Here is a 23,802-nt window from a genome sequence, read left to right on the forward strand (position 1 = left end):
CCAATTATTTTAACGTCCCCTATGATTTTTTTTCTCTCCCGGGCGTGGCTGGCGGGCTGTGCCCAGGCGATTAATCTTTAATTCCTGGAGACTCCAGGTCAATCCTGGAGGGCTGGCGACCCTATTTGGGTGGGAACCTTCCATCAGAACAGAGAGCACATCCCACCAAACCCACCAACCCATTTTAACACGACGAGGATGGTTTGCTCTGTGAAACTCTGGTCCGGCCTCCGCCGGAGTATTGTGTCCAATTCTGGGCACCACACTTTAGGAAAGATGTGAAAGCCTTGGAGAGGGTGCAGAAAAGATTTACTAGAATGGATCCAGGGATGTGGGACTTCAGTTATGTGGATAGACTGGAGAAGCTGGGGTTGTTCTCCTTGGAGCAGAGAAGGTTGAAAGGAGATTTGATCGAGGTGTTCAACATCATGAGAGGCCTGGACAGAGTAGATAGAGAGAAACTGTACCCATTGGCAGAAGGGTCGCGAACCAGAGGACACAGATTTAAGGTGATTAGCAGAAGAACCAAAGGCGACATGAGGAAAAACTCTTTTACGCAGCGAGTGGTTAGGATCTGGAATGCACTGCCTGAGAGGGTGGTGGAGGCAGATTCAATCGTGGCTTTCAAAAGGGAATTGGATAAGTACCTGAAGGAAAAAAACTTGTAATGCTATGGGGAGTGGAACTAGCTGAAGTGCTCTTGCAAAGAGCCAGCATAGGCTCGACGGGCCTGCTGTGCAGCAACCATTCTATGATTGTAAGAGATAAGAAGGGCTTGAGAACAGAAATGTGAATTTTAATGGGAGACTCCAAATCAACACAACAACTTTTATTTATATAGCGCCTTTAATGTAGTAAAATGTCCCAAGGTGCTTCACGGGAGGGAACAAAGTTTGACACCGAGCCACGAGATATTAGGGCAGATGACCAGAAGCTTGGTCAAAGAGTTGGGTTTTTAGGGAGCGTCTTAAAGGAGGATAGAGAAGCGGGGAAGTTTAAGGAGGGAATTCCAGAGCTTAGGGCCTTGGCAGCTGAAGGCACGGCCACCAATGGTGGAGCGATTAATTTAGGAAAATCCATGCTTCTGTGTAAACGGAAGCCCCAGGAAGCTGTACCTGTTTTGACCTGGTATTTGTAACTGAGTTGGAAAATGTACAGTGGAAGTTATCGCACCTGGAAAGAAGCATAGCTGCAGAGGCAAAGCATGACACTCAAAATCTTTCAGCGCTGCAAGAGCAAGGGGGACTGTCGGAGAAGAGGTGAGAACATTAAGAGATGCAAATAAGCTTGAAACCGATGAGCAGAAGGTGGGAGATACTCTGATGACTGCCTCAAAGTATTCACAAGGCAGGACATGAACACAGCGCCCTCTCCAAATAAAGAGAACTAGAGTCTAATTCAAGACTTCAATGTAAATCAGATGGCAGTCTTGGACAAGCTGGAAGGACTTGAGACAAATACATTCCAAGGAGCATATGTTGTTTATCCTAGAGTGCTGAGAGACCAGGGAAGAGATTGATGCACTGACCAATTATTATGAGGGAGTCAGTGGAAACTGACTGGAAAGTACTGCTAGATTAGAAACAGGCTAATGCAGTGCCCACGTTAAATGAATCTGGAATAAAAAGCTAGTACCAGTAATGGTGACCACGTAACTACCGGATTGTTATAAAAACCCATCTGGTTCACTAATGTCCTTTTTAGGGGAGGAAATCTGCCGTCCTTACCCGGTCTGGCGTACATGTGACTCCAGACCCACAGCAACATGGTTGACTCTTAACTGCCCTCCGAAATGGCCCAGCAAGCTACTTCGTTGTCAAGAAGGCGGCTCACCACCACCTTCTCGTGGTCAATAAATGCTGGCTTTGCCAGCGACGTCCACATCTTGTGAATGAATTAAAAAAAGAAAAACACAAAGGAGGGTGACTAACTACAGACCCATCAATTCAATGTGTAGTAATAGAATTAATTATTGGAAGTAAACTTGAGGATTACATGTATAACGACAGCCCAGTAAATAGCAAACAGGGCTTTAGACTATGGAAGATCCTGCCTCACCAACCATCTTGATTTATTTAAGGAAATGACAACGTGAGGTGACTGGTAAACCCATGGTGTTGTGCCCTTCGAATTCGAAAAGGCACAAAAGATGACTAATTAAGCTCAAAGCTATGGGTATTCGGGGAGTTAACTTGGAAAGGAATGTTTGAGAGGGGATCTGATCGAGGTACAGGAAACTTTGTTATATCCGGCACCGACGGGACCGAGCTGTTGCCGATCTATCAAAACTGCCGGACATACAAAGTTAATGTTGAAGCATACGGAGGTTTTCATCTCCGTATCTGACAACAAACACTGTTGCTTAGCAACAGCTTCAAAACAGTCAGCTGCAGCTGCAAGCGTCTCTGGCTGAAGCTGTTGCTATAGCTACAGACCTTGCAGTGCCTGACTGGGGGAAAAAAAAGCAACGAGAACTAAAAAAACTTACAGAAAACGGCTCCTGATTTTTGCCGTTAGATCGAGTATTCCGGACATATAACCTCCGGATAAACCAAAGTTTCCTGTATATCAAGATAATGAATGGTATGGAAAAGGTTCATCTAGAATACTGGTGGGAGTAGGACAGGTTCAAACTATTAAAAGGTAAAAAAGGTCTGGCACGAGGAGTTCTTCACACAGAGAATGATCAACACTAGGAATGGCCTTCCCAGTAGAGTGGTGGAGGAGAAAACCCTGGTATCATGGATGAATTAAAATGGCGGTGAATGGCTTTTCTCCTCCAAGTGATCTTTTCTCATTCAGCAGCTGCAATGTATTGCCAGCATTTTTCTTTTTTTATAATCCGGATGGTCTCTGACTGGCTAAGTCAAAAGTTAAAGATTGACAGCACAAAGTATCTGGCTCTTGATTTTCCAAAAGCTGTACAGTTGTCTGTACATCAAAACTCAGATGGAAGAGATTTCCTGAAGACACAAAGTGGTAGCACTGCCCAAATCCTCCCAGGGTCGCCTGCATGCGATCCATTTGTTGATGGAAATTATTTGTTGGTGAGCAGTTTGGCCAAACTGGTTGTCGTCCACATAGCTGAGGAAACGTGTGTTCCTTTATGCTGCCATTTTGTTCATTCATAACTTGAGTTGAATAAAGCTACTGGTATCTCAAACTTGTCCTGGTCAACATTTATTCCTCAGGTTTGGGGTACAAGTCCCCACTCCAGAGACTTGAGCGCAAAATTCTAGGTTGACACTCCCAGTGCAGGACTGAGGGAACGCTGCGCAGTTGGAGGTGCCGTCTTTCGGATGAGATGTTAAACCGAGGCCCCGTCTGCTCTCAGGTGGACGTAAAAGATCCCATGACACTATTTCGCAGAAGAACAGGGGAGTTCTCCCCGGTGTCCTGGTCAATATTTATCCCTCAATCAACAGCACTCAAACAGATTATCTGGTCATTATCACATTGCTGCTTGTGGGAGCTTGCTGTGTGCAAATTGGCTGCTGCATTTCCTACATTGCAACAGTGACTCCACTTCAAATAGTACTTCATTGGCTGTAAAGCGCTTTGGGGAGTCCTGAGGTCGTGGAAGGCGCTATAGAAATGCAAGTCTTTGTTTTCTTTCAGCCAACGCCGCCAAAACAGATTAAGTGGGCATTTATCTCCTTCCTGTTTGTTGGATCTTGCAATTTGTCTGCTGTGTTTGCCCCATAACACAACGAATTTACTTAAAAAGCACTTCATTGGTTGTGAAGTGCGTTGATGCGCCTGAGGGTGTGAAAGGTGCTTTATAAATGCAACTGCTTTCTTGGTGCTTGCTTCAGGGATCTTGAGATAAAGGCCAATATTCCATGAGCCTTATAGATTTTGTTTTGTGCCCGTGCGTCAGCTTTTAGTGATTGCGCACATGGACACCCAAATCTCTCTGCTCCCCCACAGTGCCTGGTTTCTTGCCATTAAAAAAATTTTCCGATTTGTTTTTTCTCGGATCCAAAGTGCATGAACCTCACACTTCTCTATACTGAATTCCATCTGGCATAATTTTGTCCACTCATTTTAGTCTGCCTATGTCCCTTTGTATCTTCCTGCTCCCATCTGCACAACTTACTGTGCCTCCTAACTTAGTTTCATCTGCTAATTTTGGATATACAGGAAACTTTGTGATATCCGGGACCGAGCTGTTGCCGTCCCATCAAAACTGCCGGACAAACCAGCGCTAATGTTGAAACATACGGAGCTTTCTGGCAACAAACCTTGTGCTTCTAAACAGTCGGCCGTACCTTGCAAGCGTCTCTGTAGCTTAGCAACAGCTTCAACGAGACTTGCAGAGCCTGACTGGTGGGGAAAAAAAAGCAACGAAAAGAAAAAAAAAAACTAACGAAACGGCTCCTGATTTTTGCTGGTGGATTGAGCATTCCGGACAGTTAACCTCCGGATAAACCAAAGTTTCCTGTAGAACTCTCTCTTTCTTCATCCAAGTTATTAATATGTATGGGGAAAAGCCCCAGTACAGATCCCTGGGGAACACCTCTTGTCACATCCCGCCAATCAAAGAACATTCCCTCTCCTACTGTCCGTCTCCTGTCTCGCGACCAATTACCAACCCACGTCACAAGGTTACCTCAATTTTGTGCGCTTTCATATTTGCTAATAATCTCGTGTAGAACTTTATCAAATCCGTGTACAGAACTCTTATTTGGGTAACCGTCCCATATGTCCTACTGGTCTTTTTCGTCCACTTTTTGACTTACCGTGTCGATTTCTCCCTTCTACTCGCCTGACCAGGTTAAATCTTTCCCCACAACCCTATTTGCCCTTTCTGCAAGGCCACGGGTGCCTCTCCAATTTAAGTGAAGGCCATCCCATCTCCTTTCTAACGCCATCTTTCTAGCCACGTGTTAACATTAGTGACACCTTCATGCATGCTGCACGCGCTGTATCTGTCACCAAAGAATTGAAGTGAGTTCTGAGTTTAATTAGTAACAGTTTGCTACAAATTTAGGGCCTGCACTCGATAAATATCTTGGGTTCAGCGTCACTGGTCACTCCCATAAGTGGACTACACCCACCTTATGATCAGGGGTTTACCTTTACTGCCTTAATATCTAGCCATATGATAGCGTGACTCAAGGATCGTAACAATAAGACCTCTGATTGTGTGAATCCGACAATGCCTCTATTTCAAAATTCTCACCCTTGTGCTCGCATCCCTCCATGGCCTCGACCGTCCCTATCTCTGTAACCTCCTCCAGCCCCACAAGATTCTCTATTCCTACTGTCCGTCTCCTGCCTTGCAACCAATTACCAACCCACGTCACAAGGTTACCTCAATTTTGTGTGCTTTCATATTTGCTAATAATCTCGTGTGGAACTTTATCAAATCCGCGTCCCTCCAATTCTGGCCTCTTGCGCAGTCCTGATTTCCTTCACCACCATTGGCGGCCGGGCCTTCAGCTCTCTAGGCCTTAAGCTCTGGAATTCCCTTCTAAACATCTCCGTCTCTCTACCTCTCTCCCCTCCCTTGCCCTCCTCTCCCTTCCACACTTCTCCCTTTCTCTCCATCACCCTCCTGCTTTCCCGCAGGGGTCACATGTATTTGGTGGAGCTGACTGGAGAGCGATCAGGCAGCCTGGGTGATTTCCAACCCCCCCACCCCAACTCCAGCGCATTGAGACTGAGGCCTGCTGTAGAGCCCCAGCACTGCCGTGACTGGAGTCCCATAAGTCAGCCCAGACCTGGTAGCCTGCTGATCTGTGTACCCAGGGTTGCCAACTCTGGTTGGATGGATTCCTGGAGTTGTCACATGACCTCTCGCTGCCAACTGCCCCTCACTCCCACCATTGGTCACTCGACATGTCCATCCTCGTGAGGCTCCGCCTTCCCACGCCAAAGTGCAAAGTGAACAGACTCTTGGGGGCGATTTTGCCAGCCCTGGGGAGGCAGGTATGGAGGCGGGACTGCTGGGAAAATGGCAGAATCTGGGGGCGGGTACCCAACCCGCCTCCGTGCCATTTTCCCAGAAGGCAGGTACCCGATCTGCGCTGGGAGCCGCCTCCTTGAGGCAGGAAGAGGATTAGTGCCAATTAATTTTGGATAATCCCTATTTTGAGTCCTAAAGTGTGGGCTTCCTGATGGCTCCGAACCTCGCCAGGGTCAGTGAGGCGGGCCTTGGGTCTGCGGGGGTCTGCGGGGCCGAGATGTCCGGTGTGCAGGTGAGTGATGGGTGCATGTGTGCAGAGGTAAGTGTGTGAGGTGAGTGTAGAGTGTTTTAAAAGCTTTACTTACCGTTGCTTCTTCCTCCAGGCTTCGTCCCTTCAGGTCTCGGGAGTCCCTCAGCTCACCGGCAGAGAAAGCAGAATGGCCGCTGCATTCTCAAATGCATCAGCCTTCTGCTTTCTGCTCAGGAAGGCTTTCTAATTGAGTCTTGAGTAAAGACTCAACTTAGAAGACAGAGCTCTCAAACGATGATAATTCATCTGTCAAAAGCTCTTGACAGATGAAACGTCACTCGCTGACGTCACCAGTGGGCGGGCTTAACAAGGTCAATCAAGGGAAAATAGCGTGGGTTGGCCGGACGTCGATGGAGGCGGGACTAAAACCCGACAAGTGGGAGTCCCGCCTCCATCACGCCCCCATTGGCAAAATCACCCCCTTAGTTATTCCATTGGATAATTCATGACCGTCGATCAAACAACCAACATCCGTCGCCAATATTTTTACAACTAATAAATGAAACTGAACGAAGAAAATGAAAAAAGGATACAGTATTTTTTAACGCAGCCTATGTATGATCTTTCTCCCGGGTGTTGCTTGCGTCGGTGTCCTGGAGATTAGTTTTTAAGTCCTGGAGACTCCAGGCCAATCCTGTAAGGCTGAGCATCACGCAGGTGAAGTGTTTATCCATGGGAACGTTCTCTTCCCGAGTACAGTTTGCTTTAATACATCAACCTTTGCTGTGCTTGTCCTATTTACATAACCTTCTGGGGGGCGAATGTTGAACAAGTGCAGTAAATGTTTAACCAGAGTGGTCTCGACTTGCATGTTGTGAACCAGAACAGAACTGAAGTCGGTCCCTGATGATAATTGCCTCACGGAGTGAGTGAGGGTTTTGGTTTCGCACAGGTGTAACGCCCCTCTATGCTAACTCTACACGGCGTGCCGCGCTGGATTTACGCCAGCGAGCCCGGTGTTGTGCCCGCTGAGGCTCTGCGGTGCAAAATCCACCAGAATTTCGTGGGTCAGCAGGAGCCTCTGGTGTGAAGCAGGGGTACTGTGCTTTGGGGGGTGATTTGGAAATTAGAGTGCAGCCTTTATATTAAAAAAAAGCTGCTTCTGGCTATAGATTGCAGCAGGAAGCTGGGGAAGTAGGAAAGTGTTTGGAGCACTCCGTTCATTGTCAAGTAGCTGCTTGTCTCTGTCTTGTCCTGGGTTTCATGAATGTCTGCTGTTGCAGCATCTGGCACTGACAACAAGAACTTGCATTTATATAGCGCCTTTAACGTAGCAGAACGTCCCAAGGCGCTTTACAGGAGCGTTACCAGACAAAATTTGCCACCGGGCCACCTGAAGAGATATTAGGACAGTTGACCAAAAGCTTGGTCAAAGAGCTAGGTTTTAAGGAGGAGAGAGAGGCGGAGAGGTTTCGGGAGGAAATTTCCCGAGCTTAGGGACTAGGCAGCTGAAGGCGCGGCCGCCAATGGTGGAGTGAAGGAAATCAGGGATGTGCAAGAGGCCAGAATTGGAAGAACGCAGAGATCTTGGTGGGGTGGGGTGTGGGGCTGGAGGAGGTTATAGGGAGGGGTGAGGCCACGGAGGGCTTTGAGCACAAGGATGAGAATTTTGAAACGGAGGCACAGCCGGACCGAGAGCCAGTGTCGGTCGGTGAGCACAGGGGGTGATGGGCGAACGGGACTTGGTGCCAGTTAGGATACGGGCAGCAGGGCACTTGGTGAGCTGATGTTTACGAAGTCTAACGGGTCTTGCGCAGGTTCTCAGCGCCCTGCACGCTGGCCGCCTCCACCAGGGCCAGCTGGGCACCGGGTGTGTCTCAGGTCTGAGGCCTTTACATCCAAATTGCTGGAAGCAGCGACGGTTTCCCCGCCAGACGGATTCCTGGAGTTGTCATCACATGACCTCTCGCCTCCAACTGCCACTCACTCCCACCATTGGCCAATCGACATGTCCATCCTCGCGAGGCTCCGCCTTCCCACGCCAAAGTGCAAAATGAACAGACTCTTGGGGGTGATTTTGCCAACCCTGGGGAGGCAGGTATGGAGGCGAGACTGCTGGGAAAATGGCAGAATCTGGGGGCGGGTACCCAATCCGCCTCCGTGCCATTTTCCCAGAAGGCGGGTACCCGATCTGCGCTGGGAGCTGCCTCCTTGAGGCAGGAAGAGGATTAGTGCCAATTAATTTGGGATAATCCCTATTTTGAGCCCTAAAGTGTGGGCCTCCTGACGGCTCTGAACCTCGCCAGGATCAGTGAGGCGGGCCTTGGGTCTGCGGGGGTCGGAGGGGCCGAGATGTCCGGTGTGCAGGTGAGTGATGGGTGCATGTGTGCAGAGGTAAGTGTGTGAGGTGAGTGTAGAGTGTTTTGAAAGCTTTACTTACCTTTGCTTCTTCCTCCAGGCTTCGTCCCTTCAGGTCTCGGGAGTCCCTCAGCTCACCGGCAGAGAAAGCAAAATGGCCGCTGCATTCTCAAATGCATCAGCCTTCTGCTTTCTGCTCAGGAAGGCTTTCTAATTGAGTCTTGAGTAAAGACTCAACTTAGAAGACAGAGCTCTCAAACGATGATAATTCATCTGTCAAAAGCTCTTGACAGATGAAACGTCACTCGCTGACGTCATCAGTGACTGGCTTTCCCTGTTTCAGGTCTGAGGCCTTTACATCCAAATTGCTGGAAGCAGCGACGGTTTCCCCGCCAGGCCAAATCTGTTTGGCAGCCGGTTTGCGGTTCACGCCCACTCGTCAGTGCCCCTCTCGGCCCCACAAGGAAGTCTTGGTCCTCCCTTGCCCTCGGGGGCCCCCCCCCCCCCCCCGACATCTCCCCAATCGCCTCCAGAGCCCCTACCCCCTCAACTGACAGCGAGACTCCCGCTCCTGCCTGCTGGTCAGGTAGTAGATCAGGCCCAGTTCAGGGGGGAGTCAGAGAACATTTATTCGAACAAGGCCCAGCTGTTGAGATCGGCTTAGTCCTCCAGATCCCCGGACTCTCCCCGGTGTTTGCACCCCCACCCTGCCCTGCCCCCCCCCCCCCAAGCTTCAGGAGATTACACAAACTAGGGTTGTATTCCCTAAAATTTAGAAGGTTAAGGGGTGATTTGGGAAGTTTTCAAGATATTAAGGGGAACTGATAGGGTAGATAGAGAGAAACTATTTCCGCTGGTTGGGGAGTCCAGGACTAGCGGGGGGAGCATAGTCTAAAAATTAGAGCCAGACCTTTCGGGAGTGAAGTTCGGAAACACTTCTACACACAAAGGATGGTAGAAGTTTGGGACTTCTTTTCGCAAATGGCAATTGATGCTAGATCAATTGTTAATTTTACATCGGAGATTGGCAGCTTTTTGTTAACCAGAGGTATTGAGGGATATGGGCCAAAGGTGGGTGTATGGAGTTAGGTGGCAGATCAGCCATGATCTCATTGAATGGCGGAACAGGCTCGAGGGGCTGAGTGGCCTCCTCCTGTTCCTATGTCCTCCATACCGCTCCACCCACATTAAATTGGGGCCAACGCCTTTCTAAGATCTTCCCGCAGCTTCGCTCTGCAATCATCGAGTCTTATACCGCGAGGGAACCCCCCCCCCCCCACAAGGCATTTCACAATATGATCTCCAGTCACAATAAAAAGACCAAAACTCAGTCATTCTACAATTCCTTTTATACAAAATATACAGCAGCAGCTGCTTCAAGTATCGCAGCATCACTAAACACAGCAGCTTCAAAGGAACACAGATATTGCATTGAATCCCAGCACTGGAAGAGTTTCGAAAAGCTTTAAACTGTCAGCAAAATAATCCAATTTGGTGGGGGCTCCATCGGAGCGCAGGTTTCCAAGGTTTGCGGGACTGTACAGCAATATGCTGGGTTTTCCTCTTTCGTGCTCACCCTAGGGAAAGGACTGACACTCAACATCAGCAGGTCAGATCCAGAGCAGAGCTCCCTCTTACTCTCCTCCAACAACGCGCTTGAACCTCAATCTCAAAAGAGCGCTCCCTGCTGCAGTAGTTCCAACATTTCCATTTCCCGCACCAGCCACTCTGACTCAGATTGCCGGTATGCTGCCAAATGACACGCTGCAACCCGTGCCCGCTGGGAACTGGACTGAGACTACCTCAAACCCAGCTTGCCGACAACCCTGAAAGAAATTCTTGCACTTAAAAGAACACCTTGGGGTAGAATTTCTGTGGAGGGCGGGGGGAGGTTCTCCTGTCGTAACTTTGGCGGAAGATTGGTGCAAATTCCGGAGAACCGACTAAGAGTTACGGTGGGAGATCGGGAGAACCCACACGGAAATTCTGCTCCCTATCACCAAAATGTCCTGCAATGTGTTTGGAGTAAGTATACTTTTACTATGTAGGCAAGCGACTGCGGAGAGGGGCAAGACTTTCATCCCCATCTATCTGGGTTGGATTTAACCCAGGTCTTGGAGGTGCTCACACTCCACCAACCAGACCAGTAACATCATCTTTGGAAAAAAGAAAATAAGTGATTTCATATTTCTAGTCCCATAACAGGCAGCAGTGGGAGTCTGTACAGTTTTGGCCTCCTTACCTAAGGAAGGATGTACTTGCCTTAGAAGATTGACTAGACTGATTCCTGGGATGGGGAGATTGTCTTTTGAGGAGAGATTGAGTACAGAAGGCCTAGAGTTTAGAAGAATGAGAGGTGATCTCATTGAAGCTTGACAGGGTAGATGTTTTCCCTGGCTGGAGAGTCTAGAACTCGGGGGTCACAGTTTCAGAATAAGGGGTCGGCCATTTAGGACTGAGAGGAGGAGAAATTTCTTCACTCAAAGGGTTGTGAATCTTCGGAATTCTCTAACCCGGAGAGCTGTGGATGCTCAGTCGTTGAGTATATTCAAGGCTGAGATCGATAGAACGTGACAAGGATTGAAGAATTAACACCAGTCATACAAACAATCTTCAAAAATTGATAGATTTTTGGATGCTAAAGAAATCAAGGGATATGGGGATAGTCCGGGAAGGTGGCGATAAGGTAGAAGATCAGCCATGATCTTATTGAATGGCAGAGCAGGTTTGAAGGGCTGAAAGGCCTACTCCTGCTCCTACTTTTTATGTTATGTTCTGCGAGGTTAGTAAAAAGAGTTCTTTCTCTGAGCTGGATCAGTGTTTCCTTGTGATTTTTTTCTTGTATTACAGTAAGTAAGTGGACCATGTGCTGAGGAACTGGTCCATCCAATTAATCATCTACTCATCATTCAAAGTACCTGTAGCTTTATTTGCTTAAAAAAATGGAATTATCTAATACATTGAATGAAACAACTTTGAATTGATTGTAGACCTATGGAGATCCTCGGTCAGCTGACCTCAACTGAACTAACCTCAACAGTTAGCCTCAGTACCCCCGAGCTGGGGAGGGAAAAAGGCCAACCAAGATTCCTGGTCCTGCTCACCCTCGTGACCTGTGCTGGTAATGGTGTGCGTTGCTGTGATGACAGGTGTAATGTTCCTAATGGCTGAGTACACAGCCAACAATCACCATGTTGATCGGTATTCCTCAGAAAATCATCCAGCTCAATCCAAACTTCAGGTACATCATCGGTGTCCAAGAGAGTTAGGAAATAGCAACAAAAAAACTCACTTATTTTCCAAAACTTCTTTTTGGAGCATAGGAATGGGACCGTTGTGATCCATCTGCCTGATCTCAACAATTGCCAGACTATACTTTATCTCACACCCATAGTGACGTTCATGCCAACAAACTATCCAGCTCCCCATTGAATTTACTGACACTGTCTGCCTCCACTGTCTCCCCCGATAGCCTGTTGCACACACTCACCACCCTCTGTGTGAAGTAATTAAATCTAAACTCTGCATTTCGCTCTTACAAGCTTGACCTCCTTCCCCTGGTTTGAGTTTGTGGTAATGCAAAATCATTTTTTTCCATAAGGGTCCCTTGCTAAGCAGCAGTCGGCAGGAGCATTATCTAATTTAAACAAAGCCTCTCCAGTTCAAACAGACATGGAACTTAGGCTGGTCCAAATATCATTTTTACAAAACATTAAATCATTTGAGATGATCCTGCATGTTTTTTGATTAAAAAAAAACGGTACCAGGGATGAGGGACTTCAGTTACGTGGAGAAGCTGAGATTGTTCCCCCTTAGAGCAGAGAAGGTTAAGGAGAGATTTAATAGAGGTGGTCAAAATCATGGAAAAAGGAAAGAAAAGAAAGACTTGCATTTCTATAGCGCCTTTCATGACCTCAGGACGTCCCAAAGCGCTTTACAGCCAATGAAGTACTTTTTGAAGTGTAGTCACTGTTGTAATGCAGGAAATGTAATGAAGGGTTTTGATCGAGAAAAGAAGAAACTGTCTCCAGTGGCAGCAGGGTCGGTAACCTGAGGACGTGGATTTAAGGTAATTGGCATGGGAAGCAGCGGGAAGATGAGAATATATTTTCCGCAGCGAGTTGTTGTGATGTGGAATGCGCTGCCTGAAAGGGCGGTGGAAGCAGGTTCAACAGTAACTTTCAAATCGGAATTGGATAAATAGTGAAGGGGAAAAACTCGCCGGGCTATGGGGAAAGAATAGGGGAGCGGGACTAATTGGATCGCTCTTTCAAAGAGCAGGCACGGGCAAGATGGGCTGAATGGCCTCCTTCTGTGCGGTATGATTCTAGAGGGCAACTACAATTGAAATACAAGTGGCCTCAGTGGCAGAACACATTGGAGCATCAATGCATAGCCCTACCATGGAGACACGATAATCAAAAACCATGCACCTCTGGGGGTGCAGTGGGAAAAACCATATGTTTATATCGTGTCTTTCAGGACGTCTTAAAGCGCTTTACAGCCAGTGAAGTACTTTTGAAGTGTATTCACGTTTGTAATGTAGGAAGTACATCTGCCAATTTGCGCACCGCAAGTTCCCACAAACAGCAATGTGATAATGACCAGATAATTGAAGGATAAATATTGGCCAGGACGAACTCCCCTGCTTTTCTTTGAAATAGTGCTATAGGATCTTTTACGTCCACCTGAGAGGGCAGACGGGGCCTCGGGGTTTAACGTCTTATCCGAAAGACAACACCTCCGACAGTGCAGCACTCCCTCAGTACTGCACTGGAGTGACAGCCTACATTTTGTGGTCAAGGCTCTGGAGGGGGGGGGGTCTATGAACCCAGGACCTTGTGACTCAGAGGCGGGCGTGCTACCCACTGAGCTACAGCTGATACACTTCCTAGCATCTGGCTCCCAGCAACACTGGTAGAGGCCCATCCTCTCACTCGTAGAAGCAGTGTGGTCTGCAGAGATTGGGGCAATGGGCGGGGGATGAAAGAATTCAACATCAAGCTGGCTTGCATCATTTGATGAAAATAATTAGCCTGTGTTGCAGCAGCTGCTGTGTTCTCATTGGTCCTCCACCCGATCCCTCTCATCAGCCAAATCCCTCATCAGCCAGGATCTTGCCTCATTCTTTCTCACTCTATCTGAAATGACTAGCGAGAGGATCCCGGACACAAAACTGCCCCAAATTTCACAATATATGTCTGCTTCACTCAAAAGACCACAGAATAGAGACGATTCAGGGCTGATCTAATTGAGGTGTTTAAGATGATTAAAGAATTTGATTGGGTAGATCGAGAGAAGCTATTTCCTCTGGTAGGGGGGAGTCCAGAACATGGGAGCATAATCTTAAAATTAGAGCCTGGCCGTTCAGGGGTGATGTCAGGAAACTTTCTTCACAAAATGGCAGTGGAAATCTGTTGAGGCTGGGGGGTCAATTGAAAATTTCTAAACTGAGATTAGTAGATTTTTGTTAGGCAAGTTGTTTTAAGGGTTACGGAACCAAGGCGGGTAGATGGGGTTAAGACACAGATCAGCCATGATGTAATACCTGAACCGGTGAAGGCCCCGGAGCTCCATCTACCCACCCCCCCCTCCCTCCCCCGTCCACGCACTTACCATGGGCCCGGCGGGCGGCCTCAGCGCCACTCGGTGTACCCGCCGGTTTCCAGGTGTCGGCCGGTGGGATATTAACAAAGCCCAGCCATTAACGCTGGCTGAGGTTTGCAGTTCGCTAGCCCACTTTCCCGACCAGCCGTTAAAATCCCTACCAAGGTTGTCTGATATTGAAATCACGGCGAAGAGACGCGAGGTGTTCGGCGCCTTCCCCGGATGCTTCTCCTCCACTTTGTGCGGTCTTGGGCCAGGGATTCCCAGGTGTCGCTGGGGATGTTGCACTTTTTCAAGGAGGCTTTGGAGGGTGCCCTTGAAAGCATTTCCTCTGCCCACCTGGGGCTCTCTTGCCGTGTCGGAGCTCCGAGTAGAGCGCTTGCTTTGGGAGTTTCGTATCGGGCATGCGGACGACGTGACCCGTCCCTCGGAGCTGATCGAGCGTGGTCAGCGGAGGAGAAGCATCCGAACACCTCGAGTATCTTCGCCGGGAGCAAGCGGATGCCAAGCGCAAGCAGCGGAAGGACCGCACGTCAACCCAAGCACCGTACCCACCCGACCCTTCAGCCACCGTCTGCCCCACCTGTGACAGAGACTGTAGGTCCCGCATTGGACTCATCAGTCACCTGAGAACTCATTTTGAGTGCGGAAGCAAGTCATCCTCAGTACCGAGGGACTGCTAAGATATAGAAATGGTTCCTAATGTCCTTTGCCCTGAATAGTGCAAACCTCCCAAAAATACAGTAAGAATAAAACTGCTAAAACCGTCGCCGCCCCCCCCCCCCCCCCACCCTTCTAAACGTCCACCCAGTCAGCTTAGGCAACTCGGGTGTAGTTGGCTCATTAGGCTGCATAGCCTATTTACAGAGGAGATCACATCGCCATCTCAATGGTTGGCCACGAGGCTGGCGTCGTCAAAAGCTGCCGAAAACCCCGGTTTACCGATTTGACACGAGGCAGTCCCGTGGGAGCATGGGCCACGACGCTCCCAGAGTTCTCCGCTGTGGCACGTAGGCGATTCTCTTTGGTTACGAAACGGTGGTGTGAATCCAACCGATTAGTCTGGTCACCCGCGTGTAGACGCCGTAGGCGTCTGATTGGGCACAGCCGCTACCAAAGCTGACGATTCCGGCCAGGAACCACCTCCCGCTAGACTCTTCACACACGAGCGGCCCACCAGAGTCACCCTGTACAGAAAGGGAATTCACAAGTTGAATATATCGCTGCATTCATTTTTAAACAGTATTACTTGCTGATAGGGTGAGATGAAGAAGGGGCGGGAGGAGGCTGGTGTGGAGCATAAACGCCGGCACGGACCAGTTGGGCCGAATGGCCTGTTTCTGTGCTATACTTTCTATGTACCTTATTGCTTTTTCACTTTTTTATCCTTCTACAGTGTCTCTTTTTATTTCTTCTTCCTCTCAATGCATGTGGCTAATGCGAGCTTACAATTCTACATTTTTTATTTCTTTAGCTTCCCACCCGACCCCAACCCCTCCCCCCCCCCCCCCCCCCAATGGCCCTCTGATATCTCATCTGAGTCTCATGTTCTTCATGGGTGAGATACAAGGCCACCCGAATTTCTACCCCATACAGGGCTCATGACAGCCGAGTCTGATTCTGCCTTACCCGACATCCCCACGCACACACATTCCAGTGCAGCACTGAGGGAGTGCTGCACTGTCAGCAGTGCCGTCTTTCGGATGAGGCGCCAAAACCGAGGCCCCATCTGCTCTCTCAGAAGGACGTAAAAGATTCCATGCCACTATTTGAAAAAGAGCAGGGAAGTTCTCCCTGGTGTCCTGGCCAATATTTATCCCTCAACCAACATCGCTAAAAACAGATGATCTGGTCATTACCACATTGCTGTTTGTGGAAGCTTGCTGTGCACAAATTGGCTGCTGCGTTTCCTACATTACAACAGTGACTACACTTCAAAAAGTACTTCATTGTCTGTTAAGCGCTGTGGGATGTCCTGAGGCCATGAAAGGCGCTATATAAATGCAAGTCTTTCTTTCTAGTAGCAGCCACCAGATAGCGATCAGAGACAAAAGCCCTGGCCAATCCTCCTTCTTTCTATCCCAGGGGGGCAAGGCCCATTTTTATGCCCATCCCACCCGATGATAAGCTAACTTAACATAGATTGGAGTTTCACCGGAGATGTCGTTAGTTTGGCTCAGACTGGCTCTCCAGAATTCAGCATCCTCACACTCCATCATTCACTGTCAGTGTTTAATGAGCAAATGGGACCTTGTCACCCTGACTAAGCTCACTTAAATGGTCTTAAAAAATTATTATTGAAGAAAGAGGGGGATGCTGAGGGAAAATACTGCATTTTTCAGCTCAGTCCATTCAAAGGCTGACCGTGGAGTGGGCGACTGGCCCATTGGCTGAGGGATGTCCTGCTGTTCCAGAGATTGCAGGAGACTTTTAACCCCAAAAAACAGGTGGGTTGGGGTCGGGTGTGAATTCTGACCCCAACCCACCCACTTCCGGGTTTAACGGAGGCGGGATGGGATGGCGGGTGGAGCGGGCAGCCAACCCACTCCCAGGAGGCGGGTTGGCATTTTAAATATTGTGTAGAATGGGCCTATACTCTCTGGAGTTTAGAAGAATGAGAGGTGATCTCATTGAAACATACAAGATTCTGAGGGGGATTGACAGGGTAGATGCTGAGAGGATGTTTCCCCCTGGCTGGAGTGTCTAGAACCAGGGGTCACAGTCTTAGGAAGAGGAATTTCTTCACTCGGAGGGTTGTGAATCTTTGGAATTCTCTGCCCCAGAGGGCTGTGCATGCTGAGTCTTTGAGTATATTTAAGACTGAGAGCGATAGATTTTTGGACTCTAGGGGAATCAAGGGATATGGAGATCAGGCGGGAAAGTGGAGTTGAGGTCGATGATCAGCCATGATCTTATTGAATGGCGGAGCAGGCTCGAGGGGCCGTATGGCCTACGCCTGCTCTTATCTCTTATGTGATAAGGCTGGAAGCCTCTGCTTTCACCTGCTGTGCTGGTTTATAACTGTGGCTGGCCAGGGGGCCTGGAACAAAAAGCTTCAATTCCGGCCAAGTTGCCACAGACAAGGGAATAGAGAATCAGAATGTGTGTGAGTGAAAGCAATGTAACGAGACCACCCAGAACAGGGGTATGAAAGGGATAGAGTGAGTTAGACATTAATCTTTCACTGATGGGATGGCTTAGTTTCAGATTAATAGAATGATGCAGCACAGAAGGAGGCCATTTGGCCCATCGTGCCTGTGCCGGCTCTTTGAAAGAGCAATGATATTAGTCCCACTCTTCTGCTCTTTCCCCATATCCCTGCAAATTGTCCCTTTTCTAGTATTTATCCAATTCCCTTTTGAAAGTTACTATTGAATCTGCTTCCACCGCCCTTTCAGCCAATGCATTCCCGATCATAACACCTTGCTGCGTAAAAAAATTATCTTAATCTCCCGTCTGGTTCTTTTGCCAATTATCTTAAATCTAGGTCCTCGAATTATCGACCCTCCTGCCACTGGAAACAGTTTCTCCCTATTTACTCTCATCAAAACCCTTCATCATTTTGAACACCTCTACTAAAAATCCCCTTAACCTTCTCTGCTTATTTAAGGAGGGATATTCTTGCATTGGAGGCAGTTCAGAGAAGGTTCACGAGGTTGATTCTGGAGATGAGGGGGCTGACTTATGAAGAAAGGTTGAGCAGGTTGGGCCTATACTCATTGGAGTTTAGAAGAATGAGAGGTGATCTTATTGAAACATATAAGATACTGAGGTAGATGCAGAGAAGATGTTTCCCCTCATGGGGGAATCTAGAACTAGGGGACATAGTTTCAGAATAAGGGGTCGTCCATTTAAAACTGAGATGAGGAGGAATTTCTTCTCTCAGAGGGTCGTAAATCTGTGGAATTCTCTGCCCCAGAGAGCTGTGGAGGCTGGGTCATTGAATACATTTAAAGGTGGAGATAGACAGATTTTTGAACAATATGGCAGTGAAGGGTTATGGGGAGTGGGCAGGGAAATGGCGCTGAGGCCAAGATCAGATCAGCCATGATCTCATTAAATGGTGGAGCAGGCTCGAGGGGCCGAATGGCCGACTCCTGCTCCTATTTCTTATGTTCTTAAGGAGAACAATCCCAGCTTCTCCAGCCTCTCCACATAACAGAAGTCCCTCATCTCTGGTACAATTCAACAACAACAACAATGATTTATTTATATAGCGCCTTTAATGTAGTAAAACATCCCAAGGCGCTTCACAGGACTACCATAAGACAAAAAATTTGACACCGAGCTGCATAAGGAGATATTAGGGCAGGTGACCAAAAGCTTGGTCAAAGAGGTAGGTTTTAATGAGCGTCTTAAAGGAGGAGAGAGAGGTGGAGAGGTGGAGAGGTTTAGGGAGGGAATTCCAGAGCTGAGGGCCCAGGCAGCTGAAGGCTCGGCCGCCAATGGTGGAGCGATGAAAATAGGAGATGGGCAAGAGGCCAGAATTGGAGGAGCGCAGAGATCTCGGAGGGTTGTAGGTAACAGACACGATGGGCCGAATGGCCTCCTTCTGTGCTGTAAATTTCTATGATTCCAACGTTCCCTTTAAGCCGCGCGGCCAGTAAGCCGACTTTTAAATAGGAAAACCGCGCCTGCGCAGAATTCTGAATGGCCCACGCAGCCCGTCAAAGGAGCCGGGCAGGCCAAAGAAAAATTAGAGGGAACATTGGTTGTATGGCTGGAAGAGGCGACAGAGATAGGGAGGGGCGAGGCCATGGAGGGATTTGAACACACGAACAATAATTTTAAAATCGAGGCGTTGCCAGATCGGGAGCCAGCGTAGGTCGGAACGCACAGGGGTGATGGGTGAACGGGACTTTGTGAGAGTGTGTGTGAGTTGCCAGAATGAGGCAGGAGAGGAAGGGAGAAAGTGGAAGAAGAAAAAGCCCAGAGTTACTGATCTGCACATGTTAAATATCAGTAATGCAAGAATTCTTTCCAAACTGTGTGTGTGTGGGGTGGGGTGGGGGGAGGTCAGTGTTATAACAGTAAACAGTGCTTTCAAGGTTAACTGATTATCCAAGTGATCGAAAGTGCAACAGGCAACTGTATACTGCCACACAGCTCATGTCTGAGAGCGTCTGCACTCATTCAAAGGGGCAAATATGCCCAAACAGAGACAATTGTACTTAATTTTCTGTCAAATTCTCTTGATCTTTGCATGACGGTTTTTTAAGCTGTGGTTTTTGCCTATCTTGATCTAACATCTATTTCTGTGCCTGTTCTATCACTTCTCTCCAATCTCCCTCTCTCGGGCTCGCTCCCCACCCCAGCCCCCCCCCCCCACCCACCATCTGGTTAATTTTAACTTTTATGCTCACCAATCTGAGGGATGTTAGTGGAGGAACCTTTTCCATTTCAGGGGGAGCCAATCTCCGCGCCAAGCACTCCCGGGTCAGAGGTAAGCAGCGTTTCCAGCCAAGCTGCGCCAGGCCCCCACACAGGCCGCTCACCGACTTTCACATTGAAGGAACCGCGCGCGCGGGCAGCCAATTAAAGGGCCCACGCAGCCAGTTAAAGGGCCCATGCAGCCAGTTAAAGGGCCCACGCAGCCAGTTAAAGGGCCCACGCAGGGAATAAAAAATTAGAGGGAACATTGGCTATAAGACAGCTAAATGCAAGGTAAAGCTCCCTCCCAAACCGCAGTAGTGTCACCCATACTCCACCAATGTGACACTGCCCACACAAGCCTTCCTATGACTTCTAAGTAAGATCACTAATTAGTATTGAATTAGGGGCAGTTTTAAGCTATGGGCCCATCCCCACTGGATTGAAACTTCCCAAATTCTCTTCACAAAGGACCCCATCGCCAATTGGAAGAGGAGACCTTTAGCCCATTAGTCTAGGCTGGGTGCTAAACCTTGACATAAGTAACTGGTTGGGCCTCAGCTGGAGTATTCTGGGCACCACATTATAGGAAGGATGTCAAGGCCTTGGAGAGGGTGCAGAGGAGATTTTCAAGATGGCTCCTGGGCTGACAGCTCCTTTCTGAGCTGCTCTTCAACTGTATCCATGGTCATCCATCGCCAACTTTTGCATCTCCCCCCAACCTCCTCTCTTCCATGGCTTAAGATAACCTGGCTCTGACAGTAAAGGCATTTCAGCCCAAACTCCAAGTCTCCGGTTTCCTCCCACAGTCCAAAGATGTGCGGGTTAGGTTGATTGGCTATGATAAATTGACCCTTAGTGCTAGGGGGATTAAATACGTGGGGTTACGGGGATAGGGTGGGATATGTGTTGGTGTAGGGGTTACGGGGATCGGGCGGGATATGCGTCGGTGCAGGCTCGATGGGCCGAAATGGCCTCTATCTGCACTGTGGGGTTTCTGTGATCCTGTGATTTAAAGCTCCCCCTGCAGAGTCCACTGCCCACCCCCCGGCATGTCTTTGTTCTCACTGAGCTCCTTCAACTGCCGGAACTCTGCTGAAACTTGACCTCCATCACTGGATTCCTCGCGGACAGGACTTGGTTGACTACATGGTTTGACTCCGTGGCTGTGGCGCTGCTCTGCTTTTCGGTCGCTTCAAGTCTTATGCTGCTGAATTCTTTTGTCAAATTGGTTTCCGATCTCCTGGACCTCTCTGGACATCTAGACTACGTTTCTGCTTTGAACTACGCTGGATTACACTGTAAGACTTACCTGTATCGACCTTGGTTAGACCACACTTAGAGTACTGCGTACAGTTCTGGTCACCATGTTATAAAAAGGATATAGAGGCACTGGAGAGGGTGCAGAGAAGATTTACAAGGATGGTACCAGAAATGCGAGGGTATACATATCAGGAAAGGATGAACAGGCTTGAAAAAAGATGGATGAGGGGTGACCTAATAGAGGTCTTTAAAATTATGAAAGGTTTTGATAGAGTGGATACAGAGAGAATGTTTCCACTTGTGGGGAAGAGCGTAACTAGAGGCCATCAATATAAGATAGTCACCAAGAAATCCAATAGGGAATTCAGAAGAAACTTCTTTACCCAGAGAGTGGTGAGAATGTGGAACTCACTACCACAGGGAGTGGTTGAAGCGAATAGTATAGATGCATTTAAGGAGAGGCTGGACAAGCATATGCGGGAGAAGGGAATAGAGGGTTACGCTGATAGAGTTAGATGAGGAAAGACAGGAGGAGGCTCGAGTGGAGCATAAACACCGGCATGGACTGGTTGGGCCGAATGGCCTGTTTCTGTGCCCTATAGCCTATGTAATGTAATCCTATGTACCTGCTGTGTCTCTATCTTTGCTGCTAAAAGATTTTTACCTTTTAAACTATGGCTGTGTCTCTGCTGAACTGGTTCTACTGGTTTTTCAGCTCTGCTGCTTCACTTGCTGTCCGGTGACTCGCTCTACTGGTTTTCAGCTTTGCTGGTCGCTGGCTTGTGGTTTTACTTTTCCTCCGCCGCTTTGATCTACGGTGACCTCCAACTTGCGTCGATTTAGCCATCATCTTTCTGCATCGCTACCGGCTCTCATTCCTACGGCAACAACCTCCATCCTCGAACTCTCTACCATTCAAATAGCTTCTGGACTTCACTCGCCTGCTTTGGACAGCGGTTCGTCGATGCTTCATGCTGGCCCCATCCTGCTCATGTCGGCTTGTCCTGCCATGGGACCTCTGACTTTGACCCTGGTCTCCTGACTATTGTCTCCAACTTATTCCCTGCTACCAGGAAATATGTATCCCTTTAATTACTACATTTAACCAGACCTATGTAATCTGAGCTTTTCCCGTGTCCATTCGCGTGCGCACTTTGGCTGCTGCTCTGGACCCGAGCCATTCAATACTTTTCCACTTTTCCCCCCTCTTTTCCTTTTCTCTCTATCCCTCCCTGACCACTCTCTCCTGTCGTCATGCCTCCTTTCATCTCCTCTCTCGGATACTCTGCCCTCCCGAATACCTGCCTCAATCCTTCAATACTCTTCGACCGTCCTACTCCTGCCACCGTCCCAGGCTTGATTCCCTCTTAGATAAGCCCACAGCTTCCCTCTGTGCCTCTCTTGGCATCCTACGAAGGGCCCATCGAGGCACCCGTCGCTGCCTCCTTACGAACAGCAACCCCAACTGTCCCATCCTACTCGATCGCCGACCTTCTCACCCAGCGCACCCACTGGGGGGCAAATCTTGCCAATCTCCTCCCCATCCAACTCATCATCCCCAGCGCTGACCCTGTGAACGCTGGCATTGGGGCAGCCACCACCGACCCTCTCCGCATCTCCCTCCGGAATATCCGTTCACTTGCGAACAAGGCCCTTGCCATCCATGAGCTTATCGTGGATGACTGCATCGATATCATGGCCCTGACGGAAACTTGGTTGAGGGGTGATGACACCTTACCCTTAAATGAAGCCTCCCCGTCCCCGCTCAGACCGCCGTGGTGGTGGTGTGGCTCTCATCACCAAATAACACCTTGGTCTGTCCCCCTACTCCTCCGGCACATTCTCTTACTTTGAGCATCTCTCATTATTCCACCCCTCTCACCTCTCATTTAAAATTCTCATTCTCTACGGCCCACCCAAGTACCATAAAAATTTTATTACCAAGATATCTTCACTGCTTTCTTCTCTCAGCGTCTGCACTGAGTGACTTCTCATCCTCGGTGATTTCAACCTCCATCTCAATTCATCATGCTCTCTCTCCTCTGAGTTCACTACCCTCCTGTCCTCCCTTAATCTCTCTGTCCATGTAAACTCCCCAACCCATATTCACGGCCACCCCCTCGATCTTGCCATTTTTCATGGCCTCACTACTCCCATCATGTCAATCGCAGATGAGGCCATCTCTGACCACTTCCTCGTATCGCTCTCCACCCACATCCCCCTCCATCCCCCCACCCCCCAACCCTACTTCCTTCTGTGTTCACCCCTGCGAAAAACTCTCTCCCAACTCACTTACAACTGCACTTATGAAATCCCAACTGTCCAGCCTTTGGCCCGCCATTCACCACGACATTTCTGCAGCTACCGATCTGCTCAACCACTCCCTCACCACCACCGTTGATGCCCTAGTCCCTATTAAAACCATTACTCTCTCTCACCCTGGCCATTCCCCCTGGTACGGCCCTCATCTTCACTCCCTGAAGTCCAAGGGACGCAGACTTGAACGGATATGGCGGACAACTGGTTTAGCCATTCACCGCCAGATCTGGCTGGACCACATAAACCATTATCGGGTCCTGCTCTCGTCTGCCAAAACTGCTCAATATTCTAGGATCATTCTGGAATGCAAAGATAAACCCCGGCTTTTATTCTCCATTGCTAACCGTCTTCTTAAACCCCTCCCCCCTGTTTCCTCCACCCTCACCTCCGACAACAAATGTGAGGAGCTCATGGACTTCTTTGTCTCTAAGATTGAGACCATCCATTCAGCTGCCTCTGCCACTTCCCTTCCTTCCCCTAGCCCACCGGGCCAAACTTCCTCTAAGGTTCCCCCCTGCCCTAGCCCTGAACTCACATCTTTCTCCAGTTTCTCTCCGATCTCCCCTCAAAACCTCTCCATGCTCATCTTGTCCATGAGACCCACTTCCTGCTCCCTCGACCCTATTCCCACCTAACTGCTGACCACCCAACTTCCTTTTCTGACTCCCATGTTAGTGAACATTGTTAATGGTTCTCTCTCCTCAGGTACTGTCCCCCCTCCCTC

At 48.9% G+C, this 23,802-nt stretch overlaps 1 protein-coding gene across 1 annotated transcript in view; it reads right to left on the reverse strand.

Moving 5' to 3' along the window:
* Positions 1 to 14,933: 14,933 nt before the first annotated feature.
* The window catches only part of tmprss6 (transmembrane serine protease 6), a 97,133-nt gene continuing 88,264 nt past the window's right edge, over positions 14,934 to 23,802 (reverse strand). The window contains exon 18 of the mRNA XM_085969620.1: positions 14,934 to 15,313. Coding sequence (XP_085825746.1) covers positions 15,155 to 15,313 — 159 coding nt within the window. The 3' untranslated portion in view covers positions 14,934 to 15,154. The remainder of the gene's footprint in view (positions 15,314 to 23,802) is intronic.

This window comes from Somniosus microcephalus, chromosome 28, assembly GCF_052327205.1.
Source record: "Somniosus microcephalus isolate GS21.2 chromosome 28, FLI_Smic_1.0, whole genome shotgun sequence".
Classification (NCBI taxonomy): domain Eukaryota; kingdom Metazoa; phylum Chordata; class Chondrichthyes; order Squaliformes; family Somniosidae; genus Somniosus; species Somniosus microcephalus.